This window comes from Primulina tabacum, chromosome 7, assembly GCF_025594145.1.
Source record: "Primulina tabacum isolate GXHZ01 chromosome 7, ASM2559414v2, whole genome shotgun sequence".
Taxonomy (NCBI): Eukaryota; Viridiplantae; Streptophyta; class Magnoliopsida; order Lamiales; family Gesneriaceae; genus Primulina; species Primulina tabacum.
Window position 1 is genome coordinate 5297011 of NC_134556.1, and position 14641 is coordinate 5311651.

General features: G+C 41.2%; 1 protein-coding gene across 1 annotated transcript; it reads right to left on the bottom strand.

Annotated features, from left to right (window-relative positions):
- Nucleotides 1-406: 406 nt before the first annotated feature.
- On the bottom strand, nucleotides 407-4782 carry LOC142552407 (uncharacterized). The gene is made up of 6 exons (XM_075662183.1): nucleotides 4603-4782; nucleotides 2866-4557; nucleotides 2698-2796; nucleotides 1703-2577; nucleotides 854-1586; nucleotides 407-715 (listed from the first exon to the last, which is right to left on the bottom strand). The coding sequence occupies exons 1-6, from the start codon at nucleotides 4780-4782 to the stop codon at nucleotides 407-409; spliced, it is 3888 nt and encodes a 1295-aa protein (XP_075518298.1).
- Between the last annotated feature and the right edge of the window lie 9859 nt (nucleotides 4783-14641).

The following is a 14641-nucleotide window of genomic DNA, read 5'->3' on the forward strand; positions in this document are numbered from 1 at the left end:
AAGCATGAAACAGATATCAATAACATGTATCAAATCTGAAAGACATGAATCGATATAAAACTGTAAATCACACTCTGACTCATCATCTCAGACTCGACTCATCTCTAATCTAGGGATCCCGGTTCCTGGACATTGGCACAATATACCGATTTTCCGCAATAGAAGCCGATCTGCTCCTACGCAACATCGATATAAACCAACCATCCAGTGTCTTGGCAGATCCGCCAAAGACTTGGCACCTCCGCCAATGACTAGGCACATCCGGCCATGACTCAATACATGCTTTGCTATAAATCAATAGACTAAGCATATCAATCTCATGAATTGCAAACATCAATGGAATAACATAAAGTATGTGGTTTTGGGAAACTCAAATCAAATCAAACTCGAGTCGTATCTTCCCGGTTCAACATTGATTTATACCTGCAGTTGGGCGATGGTGAAAATTGGAATGGTGTTGGCAACCGTGGCATTTTTGGACTAGTCTGGCGGCATCATGATCCATCCGGGGCCACCAAAATCCTGCTAATAGGGCTTTCCGAGACAGGGCCATCCCTCCCAAGTGCTCTCCACAGCATCCTTCATGAATTTCCCGGAGGATGTACTCTACTTCACTTTCTGAGACACATTTCAATAGAGGACCCAGGTATGATCGCCTGTAAAGAGTGTAGTTCAATAGAGTGAACCTGGGTGCTTGCTTCTTTATCCTTAAAGCCTGAACTCAGTCAATCGGAAGCTTGGCATGGACTATGTATTCAATCAGGGGAGTCATCCATGAAGTTATTTGGGTAGGTGATGCCTCATCAACAGATAGTACCAATCGGGTAAAACACATGATTTCCCGGGTACTTACTTCGGACATAGAAGCGGCTAACTTGGCCAGACTATCAGCTTCCCCATTCTCTCCCCGGGGGATTTGTTCAATGCTCCAGTCGGTAAAAGTGGCAGCTCGGGCAGTTATGAGTTTCAAGTATTTGAGCATTTTTTCATCTTTGGCCTCGTAAGCACCCTTAATTTGTTGTGCCACTAACTGAGAATCAGAGTAAATAATTACTCGGGAGGCTCCAACTTCTTGGGCGGCTTGTAATCCTGACAAAACAGCTTCATATTCAGCTTTGTTATTTGTAATCCGGGAATCGATTCTCAGGGCCAATTTTATTTTTTCTCCGAATGGGGCGACTATGACCACTCCAACTCCGCATCCGGATAGATTTGAAGCGCCATCAACGAAGACTCTCCATACTTCCTCCTCTGTCGGTTGGATCATTTCTATCAAGAAGTCTGTCAGAGCCTGAGCTTTGATAGGGGCCCGGGGTTGATACTCAATGTCGTATTCCCCCAGCTCTATTGTCCATTTGACCATTCTTCCTGAGACTTCCGAATGTGTCATTATTCTTCCGAGTGGAGAATTGGTGAGGACCACTATCGGATGAGACAAAAAGTATGGCCTCAATTTTCGGGCAGTCATTACTAGGGCTAGAGCTATTTTTTCCACTTCACTATACCTCAACTCTGCTCCTCGGAGGGCGTGACTAACATAATACACGGGCCTCTGATCTGTTCCTTCTTTCTTGATGAGAACAGAACTGACAGCATGTTCAGTGGCAGACAAATAAATCCACAGCTTTTCCCCCGGCTCCGGCTTTACCATAACAGGTAACTCGGATAAGTGTTTTTCAAGTCTTGGAAAGCCTGTTCGCACCCTTCATTCCAACCAAACTTCTGGGCCTTTCTGAGGACTTGAAAAAAAGGATAGCTCCAGTGAGCAGATCGAGAGATGAATCGGGACAAAGCAGCAATCCTCCCGGTCAATTTCTGTACATCCCGAGTAGATTGAGGGGAGGGCATGTCAATCACAGCTTTTATCTTTTCTGGGTTGACTTCAATTCCTCTGTCTGTAACCATGAAACCCAGAAACTTTCCACTCTTGACCCCGAACACACATTTGGCCGGGTTGAGCTTAATCTCATACTTTCCCAACGTGGCAAAAGTCTCTGTCAAATCATCAATAAAACAAGACATTTCTCGAGTCTTAATCAAGATATCGTCCACATATACCTCGATATTCCTGCCTATCTGCTTTTGGAAGACTTGACTCATTAGGCGTTGGTATGTGGCCCCGGCATTCTTTAATCCCAATGGCATGACCACATAGAAAAAGGTGCCCCCAAAAGTGATGAAGCTGGCCTTATCTTGATCTTCTCGGGCCATGGGGATTTGGTTATAACCCTTATATGCATCCATGAAACTTAGTAACTCAAAGCCGGAAGTTGAATCCACCAACTGATCGATTCGAGGAAGTGGGTAACAATCTTTCGGGCAAGCTTTGTTCAGATCCCGGAAATCTACACACATCCTCCACTTCCCCGTGGCTTTAGGAACAAGGACCACATTAGAGAGCCATGTGGGAAATTGGACTTCCCTGATGTGGCCGGCTCCCAACATTTCCTTCACCTGCTCTTCTATGATTTTGTCTTTTTCAGGCCCAAAGTGCCTTTTCTTCTGTTTTATAGGTCGGGATCCAGGGATGATGTTTAATTTGTGTTCGGCTACTTTGGGTGATATTCCCACAAGTTCCTGTTGGGACCATGCAAAAATAGAGATATTAGCTCTTAAACAGGCTAGGAGTTTTACCCGGGTGGAGTCTTCCAGGTCTCGGGCCACTCGAATACTTTTTCCTGGTTTTATTTCGACCACCTCTTGCTCGTCCTCTGCAACAAAATTTACTTCATTCCCTTCTACCTCCTTTGCTCCCTGAGCCACTTTCTTTCCCCTGTCCTCCCTTCTCGCCCTTTTCTGATCTACTCGGATTGTTTCACCATAGCATTTTCAGGAGGAGGGTTGGTCTCCCTTAACCTCTCCCACCTGCCCTCGTATCGGGAACTTGATCTTCTGGTGATAAGTGGAGGCTACAGCTCTCATCTCGTTCATAGCTGGCCTTCCAAGGATTACGTTATACGAAGATGGGGCATCTACTATGGTGAAAACTGTCATAACTGTCTTCCTCAAATCTCCACTTCCAAGTGTTAGGGGTAGAGTGATTTCCCCTTCAGGGTATACAGCATGACCGGCAAAGCCGAACAGAGCAGTCGCAACTACTTCCAGCGGATATTCATGTAAATCCATCTGGACCAGGGCTTCCTTGAAAATAACATTAACAGAACTCTCATTATCCACAAAAACTCTCAACACGTCATAATTAGCGACCCGGGCCTGGATGACCAGAGCATCATTATGAGGTAGGCTGATTCCTCTGAGGTCTTCCGGGCCAAAACTAATAACCGGCTCACTTCGATCCCTCCCATCAACTTCTAAGCACACTCTTCTACCCCTTGCTTTCCTGGCTCGGTTGGAATCACCATCAGTAGATCCTCCCGAAATCATTTTGATCACTCCTCGGATAGGGGGAAGGTCTTTCCGTTCCACTTGTCTGCTCTTTTCTTCCCGAGAATTCCCTTCTATTCTCCTGCTTCCACTGGGGATGTCAGCCAATCTCCTAGGAACATTCGGTCCAGGTTGCCGCCGTTCAGGTCGTCGCGATACCCAGGGCGGCGACCTGGGCTCCTCCCGAGTAGGGCGAGATTTCGGCTCAGTATGCTTCTTAAATCCCTTCCTTAGGGATCGGCATTCATTCGTGTTGTGGGAGCACTCTTTATGTAGGGTGCAATATCCGACCTTCTTTGATCGGATCGGCCGGACTGTGAGATTAAGGAGTGGGGCCACATCTGAGCTGCATTCTAGAACCTCCATACCCCGGGCATTTCTCAGGGGAACATGAGAAAGATGCCCGCAACCATTCCTATTGTTACTTCTTTCCTCAGGCCTGACAGCCCGGTCTCCCCTTGCTCTCTTCAATGCTTCTGTCTTCTGGTGTTGGGCTTCTTCCATATTGATGTACTTTTCTGCCCGGGACAAAAGATCTTCGAAATCTCCGGGCAGTTTTTTGGTGAGGGAGCGGAAGAAATCCCCTTCTAGCAATCCTTGCGTGAAAGCAATAGTTTTCGTCTCTGGCGCGCAAGCAGGCACGTCTAAGGCTAATCGGTTGAATCTTTTGATATAAGCTCTTAGAGTTTCCTCCGGGCGCTGCTTTAACTCGAATAGTCTAAAGGTGGTTCTTTTATATTTCTTTCTACTGCTGAACTGATGTAAGAACATCTTCTGAAAATCTTCGAAAGAAAGAATACTCTGAGGAGCTAAACCCTCGAACCACCTTTGAGCCGAGTCAATCAGAGTGGTTAGAAACACTTTGCATTTAATTTGGTCCCCATAACAATGCAACATAGCCATGTTTTTTAAACGAGCGAGGTGCTCTTCGGGGTCAGAACTCCCATCGTAGTCCTTGATTTTTGCCGACTTTAAATGCCCGGGTAATGGTTCCCGAACAATGATGTCAGAAAATGGGCAACTTTTTGCAACTGGAGCGCTGCCTTTAGAACCAACATGCCCCTCTAACAATTGAACTTTTTTCCTCAATTCTTCCAATTCTTCCGCAACAGTGGGAGACTTAGAACCCGCACTTGATTCCCCCTCCTCTTCCCTTCTCTCTTCCCTTCGCGGCTGTTCACGTTGTTACTCGGGATGACTGGCATGGTGAGAATTGGCCTTCTTTGCCGTGGCCATCTTAACAGCATCAGTTATAATCTTCTGTAACTCCTCGGGGGTTAAATGAATGGTAGGCTGAGGACCATTAGTGGGAGGACCCCCAGCACCAGAGATACGAGTGTTGTTTTCTCCCTGAACTCGGGAAGTGTCTTGATTTGTTGTTCTTCTGGTAGGAGCCATATCAATGTCTTAGAACTCAGAATTTCCCACAGACGGCGCCAATGATGTAACCCGGGCGAAACGGACGAGTCGGGTCAGGAACTCTGCCGGGTAAACTATCAAGATATTGAAGGAAATAGGAGTTAGACGCTGGACTTGGATTGTAACTTCTCGAGCTCCTTGAAGGATCTGTGAACAAGAAAATAACCACGTGAATGGGCGCCGGAGGGGAGTCCGGCGTGGCCACTCCGATGCTTAAGTCAGCAGGGTACTCAAGCAATAAAACCAATGTAGCCAAGTGATGGCTGTGATGATTGGTGTGTAGTAAATGAGAGTATTAAATGTGAATTAATATCTGAAAGATAGTAAATGCAAGTAAAAGAACCTGATATTTATAGTAGAGGATACAATGATGACCTCGTTTTTCGTGTGAGAGCATTAATTATAATAGGGTGGCTGATTGTACCCTATTGTTCTGACATGTCAAATCGCACACTTGTCACATCTAGGCCACTTGATTTATTGGCCACTTGTAATAATGTCAGAGATAAATCGGCTATAAACACTGTTTATCGGCGGCATTAAATACTTCACTCATATCGAAGTGGTCAGGGTGAGGTATTCCTCGGGATTCCTTATAAGAACATAAGTGTATAACTTCTCAGGGAGGTTATGTTTCGGGTGCTCTTGTGGCCTGGCCTCTGATTGACCGGCCCTTCCGTGGGTTCTTCCAGCCATCCTCTCGTTATCCCAGGTAATTTCATGACTCGGGTGCCGATCCATCCGAGTACTTTATTGATATGGTCAGAACCTTTTATTCTCCTGACCCGGGCACTAACCATGGATATTATCCATGACCCGGAAAGTACCAGGGTTTATCTATGACCCGGGATATCTCGGGGCATCACCCGCTAAGTTAGAACATATTTATTTCACTGCATGAAGTCCGGGCATAAGAAATTATATGTGTCAGAAATGTTCTGGAAATGATAAGTGAAAGTCCAAGTTAACATTATTTCAACAACAAACAAAAGAAAGTTAGAAGATCCAAAATCCCACACAAATATGGCACGCTAGACTATGTCTCATTTCCGAAAGAAGGATGCACAAGCTAGTGGGAGAAGACATGTTTGACTTGTCAGACATAAATTCTTTACTTACTTGTGAGTTCTGTCTAAAAAAAAATGACCAAGACACCATTCGATGGAAACGTGGAACGTGCGCATGGTCTACTGGATTTGATCCCCACAGACGTTTGTGGCCCGCTAAGTGTTAGCACAAAATATGGGCATCCCTACCCCATTACCTTTACTAATGACCATTCGAGGTATGGGTACGTTTATTTGATGAAACACAAATCTGAATCATTTGAAAGGTTCAAAGAATTCAAATCTGAAGTAGGAAAACAGCTAGAAAGGAGTATTAAAACACTTCGATCTGATCGAGATGAAGAATACTTGAGTGCTGAATTTTTGGGTTATCTAAATGAGAATGAGATTCTCTCACAGTGGACTCCACCAGCAACACCACAATTGAATGGTGTTTCTGAACGTCGAAATCGAACCTTGATGGACATGGTTTGATCCATGATGAGATTCACTGAATTGCCTATATCGTTTTGGGGCTTTGCGCTTGAAACTACGGCAATGTTGTTGAATAATGTCCATACTAAAGCAGTTGATAAAACATCATATGAGATATGGATGGGAAAAAACTCCCAAATATTCTTACATGAGAATATGGGGATGTCCTGCTTACCTGAAGCAGACAGTGGGAGACAAATTGGATAGTACCTTCTAGGAGCTTGTACTTCAACTCCTGGTTCTTGGGAAATTAGACCTTCTAGGAGCTTGTACTTCAACTACTGGTTCTTGGGAAATTAGACCACCTGCAAGATATACGCTTCTTCATGAACAAAGCCGTGATGAGCATTGTGTTGGATGTGATCCAATGAATTTCAAAGAAGCAATATCTGATACTGATTCAACCAAATGGATTGAAGCCATGCAGTCTGAAATGGACTATATATATTCAAACCAAGTCTGGATATTGGTGGTTCCACCTGAGGAAATCGTTCCCATAGGATGCAAATGGATCTACAAAAGAAAGCTTGGGGTGGATGGGAAGGTAGTGACCTTCAAAGCAAGACTGCTTGGAAATGGTTATACTCCAAGGTAAGGAGTTGTCTATGAGAAAAATTTTTCACCAGTTGCTATATTTAAGTCCATTAGAATACTATTAGCCATAGCAGCATAGTATGACTATGAGATATGGCAAATGGATGTAAAGACTGCATTCCTCAATGGAGACATCAAAGTGGAAATTGATATGTCTCAACCTGAGAGATACACATCAGTAGGAAGTGAGCATAAGGTATGCAAACTTCGGAGATCAATATATGATCTCAAGCAGGAATAAAGGAGTTGGAACCTCAGATTTGATAACACTATCAAAGAGTTTGGTTTTGCTAAGAATCCTGAGAAATCATGCGTGTACAAGAAAGTTAGTGGGAGTGCAGTGACATTCCTGGTACTTTATGTTGATGATATCCTGCTCATTGGCAATGATGTAGGATTATTGCAATCAACTAAAGTATGGTTAGCCAGTAAATTCTCCATGAAAGACATGGGTGAAGCATCCTACGTTTTGGGAATGCAAATCTATAGAGATAGATCAAAGAGGATGCTCGGCCTCACCCAAGCCACCTATATCGATACTATTATAAAACGATTATCTATGGAAGAGTCCAAGAGAGGATACTTACCAATGTGTCATAGTATTACTCTATCTAAATCTATGTGCCCCAAAACTGATGAAGAGATAGAGATGATGACACGTATTCCATATGCGTCAGCCATTTGTAGTATCATGTATGGTATGATATAGACACGTCCAGATGTTGCTTACGCTCTGAATGTTACAAGCAGATATCAGGCGAACCCTGGTCCAATGGATTGGAAGGCCGTGAAAGATATTCTTAAGTACTTGAGAAGGACTAAGAACTTGTTCATGGTCTATGGGGGTGGAGAATTGAAATCGAAGGCTACATTGATTCTAACTTCCAATGTGACGTAGATGATTCGAAATCGATCTCTGGCTTTGTATTCAAGCATAAAGGTGCGGCTGTCTCTTGGAAATGTTCCAAGCAAGACACCGTTGCGGATTCCACCATTGAAGTTGAATACATTGTTGCATCTGCTGCAGAAAAAGATGTAGTTTGGATGAGGAATCTTGTCCAAGAGTTGGGCGTTATTCCTAATGGAATTGATCCAGTCCCGTTGTACTGGCGCAAGCAAAGGAACCAAGGTCTCATCAGCGATCCAAACCTGTACTAAGAAGTTCCACATCATATGGGAGATTGTGGGAAGAGGAGATATATCGGTCGAAAGAGTCCCCTCTGCAGATAATGTTGCAGATCCACTTACATAGCCCTTGCCATGACCATTGTTTGAGAAGCATCGCGAAGCAATGGGATTAAAGTTATGGGTAGTTGGCTGTAGGGCAAGTGGGAGATTGTTAGAGTAGATGCCCTGAAAGCCAACGGTTGGCTAGGGATTATTGACTCAAGTGTAATAAACAATCTTTATTTTAATATAATTTAACTTTTTATGGTCTCGTTATACTTTATCTGTATACCATGCAATCAGCATAGATAAAATCCTTGATTATGCTTTAATACAAATGAATCGTAATTCGATGTTGAAACTCATTTGTAAACAACGCATATTCTAAATTTGTTCCTAGTCGATTCAGCCGCCTAAAATAAGGATAAACGCCGCTTGAGATCAAGACTAGCATCTGTGATGTTGTGTACTGCGTTTCTTTGTAAGGGCATATGGATGTCCAAACATGCAGGTGGGTAGTCATATGATGATTATACCGAACAACCCTCCCTCGGACTTTCCAAGTGGTTATCATTCATCGAGAGTATAAGTCCGTGGTTATGATTGTACACCGTTAGTCCTTACGACCCGGGACAACACTGAGGCTCTATATGCTAGGGCTGTGCTTTGACTCGTTTAACGGCTCCAGGAGAGTCATCAGGTGGCGAGGTTGGGTACAGTTGCGACACATATAGGAGCCAGTGCATTGTAGTCGGGGATTCACCGCTCACCTAAGGGTGTGGATATCCTATGTGATTTGATGTAATAATAGTGCATGGAATATCTGGCCATATATGAGATGTACGTTGGAGAAGGAGTTCTCCAATAGTACACGCGATGCCACTATTATATGTGTCACATAGTTATCGAATTATTATGCAACCCTCGATGAACCAATGGTTGCAGATTCGATCAGGATATATGAGATGAAGGGACCGTACTGTACGCTAATCATAATCGACTGGTTCTTGCAGGCACTATCATTGATACCTAGGGGATCATGGGGCGATGCTACTAGACGCTCTTACCATGATCCGATGGATGCAATCAGAAATGAGTTCTGACATTCTTAATCAAGGTGTTGATGAAAAGAATGTGGCTAACTAGGGTAAGCCCGAATAAGAATAAATATTATTCTGAATCACAAAAAGTTGTGAAACCACGGCTAGCTGTATCCCTGAACCATTGAGGGTCACACAAGCACTGGATCGTTTGTTCCCTTTGAGAGAATAAATTCAAGGAGTTGAATTTATATTATGATATAGTAAATTCAAGGAGCTGAATTTATGATAATTAAATTTTGAGAAAATAAATTCAAGGAGTTGAATTTGTGAGATAGTAAATTCAAAAAGTTGAATTTATAAAATTTGAGAATTTAATTTAATAAACTCAAATTTTTGGTTTATTAAATATTAAATTTTGGAGGTGATGAAAATTCAAGTAGTTGAATTTATAATTTAAATAATAAATTCAAATGTTGAATTTATAATGTATTTAATTTATTAAGTTCAAAAGTTGAGTTGATTAATTAATAAATTAAATATGGTGGGTAATATGTTTAATGGGCTTGTAGGAGTACAAGTCCAACATAATATTTAATTAAAATTTTAATGGGCCTTGATAAAATTAATTAATATAGTTGGACTAGCCCAATTAATTAATCAAGCCCATTAATTTTAATTAAAAAGCCCAATTTTTATTTTATGGTAATTAGATCACGAAGGCTTTATTTAAGTAGGAGACTTAAACCCTAGCCTCCATAACACACCATAATTTCGAAAAGCTCTCCTGCTCTCCTCTCTAAATTTCGGCCACTCCCTTTTGGCGAATAGTTTGAGCCGTCTCTCAAACCTTGATCTTCAACGCAAAACTTCTCCCAATTTTCTAGTGCAAATTGGAAGAGGAACTGATCATCTAGTCGTGGACCTTATTAGAAGAAAAGAAAGGAGTCTCTTGAAGAAAGTTCGTAGGGATTCACCAAGAGCTAATCCGTTTATACCGGGTTAGATGGAGCCAAGTGATTAATTCACAAAGATATAATTACTAAACATCCTATGAATGTTTATGATAAAATCATACGAGCGCCCAAAGCACAACATATTTTGATTGTCAAAATAAATAAAATTTTTAAAACTTCCGCTGCGTTTGGACGTGTAGAAAACTCAGATCCAACATCCCTAACACTTGATTTATGAATGACATCTTAAGTTTAATTAAAAGTACGAAATGCAAGAAAATTTTTTTTTAGAAAAATTCCAGATTATAAGTACGAAATTCAAGAAGTTTTTTTTTAGAAAAATTCCAGCTTATCACATAAGTTAATTTGTGGGCACGCCTTTGTGAATTTCTTTTGGTTTTAAAAATTTCAGCCCTGCACTATGCACAAGGTGTGGCCACACCACTAGGTGGCTCCTTTTCTTTCACAATTCAGCCTTACATTGAGCACAAGGCGTGGGCACGCTGGCTAGTACTTTCTTTAAACTTCTATGTGGTCAGACACATCGTGCTATAAGAAAAATATCAATTATTAACCATGTCATGCAACTGTCGTGAAAAACGTAAGAAGAAAATAAAAGATGAACACAATGACAATGACGATCTTAAGGTAATGACTCAATCTTAAAATTTCATCGACTAATTTAAATACATACGAATCTAAAAGTTTTTGCGGAAATCGTCAAGTCTCGGATAAATGCTCCCCCTCAACCCTAACATGTCATTTCTCTCCATCTAGCGCCTCCTCAGTCTTCCTCACATGTATCGTTGAAATCTAGTGAGCCTAAAGCCCAACAAATAGCTCCGGAGGTAACATATAATATTAAATAAAAGCAACATGCTTTAAAGATAGGCATCAAACATCATCATAAAAATTAATTTTCTTAATACTTCAACTCATTTAATATAGTACGGATACTCATATTTTCTGGCTTAACTCCCTAAAATAGATCTGATTTTTGGTTTAACTCCTAGAGAGGATCGTAAAATTTCTGGCTAAACTCCTCAGAATAGATTCTCAACTTTGGCGGGGCATCTCGACTTGAAGTCCGACATCCACATGCCAATAAAAATCAGTCATAAATTTGACATGTATCATTAAAATCTCATAAAAACTTTCCTCCTGATTTGCAGCATACTCCTACAAAAAATTTCTTGCATCCCTTTTGCACGCCCAAAAATCATTTTCTTTAAAATTCTCATATATATATATATATATATAAACACATTTATATCTTTTAAATATATTGCCGTACTCACATACCCAACATTATTACCCAAATCCATCAATTTTTGTGTAAAATGTGGGACTTAATTCAGACACTGACACACGCACATCGCGACACACAATCAGAAACACATGAACACACACAAAATTCATATACCATGATTGCTTCTGTTCTTAAACTTTTTTGCACAAGAATCAAACCAATTATATTCATAATTAATTTTTATCATAATAACAATGTACACACTTCAAAACTCAAAACATAATATGATATCATCGATGATGTGATACGGGTGAATATGGTGAGCTGGGTTGGGCAATTCACCAGATCTTGATGTGAAGATGATGAAGGAAAAATGAGCTGTATTATGTCCTTGAAGGGAAATATTATTTCTAATTTTAATTGATATTGATTTAAATTATTTCCCTAATATTATGTTTCCTTGTTGATCTAATTAAGTTTAATATTTAATATGATTTTGCCTTTCTTAGATAATGAGATAATCATTTAAATATATTCGGAGATATGTTAATTGTGATAATGAATTGATAATATATGGTAGTAGTGTTTAAAAAGAGTTTATTCCTAACAAAACTCTACCTTCCTTGTGAAATAGGTTGTGGAGGAAAAAGCCTACATCCATAAATAAGAGCAAAGAGACTTCATTGCGGCGGCTCTTCCCTCTTGATAATACATACACTCACTTGCACACGGTATGAAGTTTTTCAGAGAAACAAATTCAATAAGCCGTTGCTGTGTTGAAGAGTGGTGATAGGGTGTTGCCGAGAATGTTGAGAACATCTGCGGACAACATCTGTGAAGAAGTTGGCCGAAGACTGTTTTCTCGTGGATCTCCTTTTTAGCAACACGTTTTGCTTTCTTGTTTAGTTGTATTCTGGTTATTTGTTTTAGAAAGCATTTGTTTTCTCAACTTGTTGAGGAAACTGATTTTAGTGAGAATCACTAGTGATAAATTTTTGTAATCGATTTGATTTTCTAGTGATTAATTTTTGCCATAAGGCACCGCTCAAGTATTTATACTTGTGCAAATTTAATCTCGTCCATCTATTTATTTAAAGTGAGTTTGTGTTACAAAATATAATATTCCGCTGCATGTTGTCTGAGATGTTGTAACATCTGGAACAACATTTAATTCTGACAAAACACAAATTCTCTGTTTTACATCCTATATTGATATTCTTATTATTTTGAGCATATGTCGGACAAAATAATTCTTACAGTCCTGAACACGAGGAAAAAAACGCGTGAATGGGCGCCGGAGGGGTGTCTGGTGTGGCCACTCCGATGCTTAAGTTAGTAATGTGAAGATGAAGAAAACAAGTTTATAGAAATAAATGCTACTGGTGTATATACGTGTCTTTCTTTTATAAATGCAAAGCAAACCTGCTATTTATAGAAGGAAAATTATGAATTTTTCTTGTTTTCAGTGTCTACTTACCACTTATAGCCGCCACCTACTTGCTGTCATGCCGTCTTGACTTTTTCCTTACGTCAAATCAACAAGATTTTGTCAGGTACGTTTATCGAGAAAAGATATTACCTGCTTTCGCACTCGAGTTCAGTGTTGTTATCGAGGCATCCCGGGTTGAGAGTCGCATGTGGGAATTTGCCCGAGAGCTTGGGCCTCTGTTTTTCGGCCAATGATGTCCCGGGCACTCTCCTATCTAGCTATTCTTGAGCCTCTTCTGTAGGCTTACCCTAATCCGGATCATCCAATTACTATCCCAGGTTATTCGTGACCCGGGCACTTCTAGAGGTATCACCACTCCCTCCTTAAATAATCAAGTTAGAGTCATACTCGTTGTTCCGATCAGTCATGCTTGGACTCCACGGAAAGATAATCAACTCTAGTTATAAAAGCATAAGAGCTTCATGCCTCTTGGACATCAGATAAGGTGCAGGGGCCTCATGTCTCCCGGACATAAGAATAAGATGTCGAGGCCTCATATCTCCCGGGCTTTAAAATAAGATGTCGGGGCTTCATGTCTCCCGTACTTATAATATTTTGCCGTTTCATATTCTCGGGTTGTAGGTCTGATGTCATAATGACGTGTGCCCTAGAATTTGAAAGGCCCAAAATGCATCAAATTCCGAGAATTTGAACACTTTGAAACACCTCGATTTAAGAGCTGTCCTTTCATCTACCCGTACAGTTTCTAGATGCAACCTGATTGTCCGATTCGTCTTTAGACCAACAGTTGAGATCATTCCCCTTCGCTTATATTAAACGATCACCCCCTTCATTTGTCACTTTTACCATTTCTGAACTTCTCCGACTTGCGGCGCCCTACGTTCTGGAAACTTTTCAATCAACAAAATCTTTTGCTCCATCATCGTCGTAAGTTCTTCTTCCATTTTTTCTATTTCTTCTTCCTTTTAAAAATGTCGAACTCCACTTCTTCCACTTCCAAAGCGAATGGCGAGGCTCTTCTAGTTACGAATTCACCGCGATGCGCATTGATTCACCTCCTTCTCCTCCCCCACATTGCTTTTCTACCCAGCTTTCATTAAAACCCAGAACCGTATAATTCATACCCTCTTCCGCTGGCCCATCCCGAGCTTTGAAAGTGGTCAAGGGCAAAGCTCGGGCTTCCTCCTCTCCTCATTCTGAGACTCCTGGAGTTCCTTGGTTTTGTTCAATGAGCAGCACTTTGTGCTCAGGAGCTGATGAGGAACTCCGAGCTCTCGGCTCTATCCCCTCGTCTTTTACTATTTTGATTCACGGCCCCTCTGACAGGGCCAATCACCCTCCTATGGGTTTTACGACCTTTTTTAAGGACAATGTTAAAAATGGTCTCAGATTTCCAGTCCCCTACTTCTACATTGAGGTTGCCAAATTCTTTGGTGTACCTGTAAACCAACTTCACTCCAAATAATTCTGAATTATTGGATCGGACTATATCCTTTTTTGAAAGCACAATCTTTTCATAAACCCCCTTATTCTCCACTAATTTTTTGTTTGCCAGCTAGGAGATAATACTTTCTCGTTATCTGACCGGCTAAAATCTTATTTTCTTGATGATATCCCCTCTTCCCAGAAGGGATGGAAAGGACGTTTTTTTTATATACAACTCCCGGCTCTTCTTCCCTGCTTGATCGGGTTCCTCCATTCTCTCCCTCCACAACCGTCTCTTCCTCGATCTTAAAAATTTGAAGAGTCATACACCCAAAGACAAGACTTTTTGGAGGGTCAAAATTTCTCTTCTTCCACCCTTATCTCCGAGGAGAATTTAATTGCTTATGGGTTGAGTA

Excerpts from the sequence above, each read along its gene's own strand:
- LOC142552407 (XM_075662183.1), bottom strand. The coding sequence starts at position 4,782 with ATGGCTCCTACCAGAAGAACAACAAATCAAGACACTTCCCGAGTTCAG. Across the intron at positions 1,587-1,702 it reads AAGTTTGGTTGGAATGAAGG|TTCTGTTCTCATCAAGAAAG; the intron begins GTGCGAACAGGC and ends ACATGCTGTCAG. Across the intron at positions 716-853 it reads TAGCCGCTTCTATGTCCGAA|GCTTTAAGGATAAAGAAGCA; the intron begins GTAAGTACCCGG and ends GACTGAGTTCAG.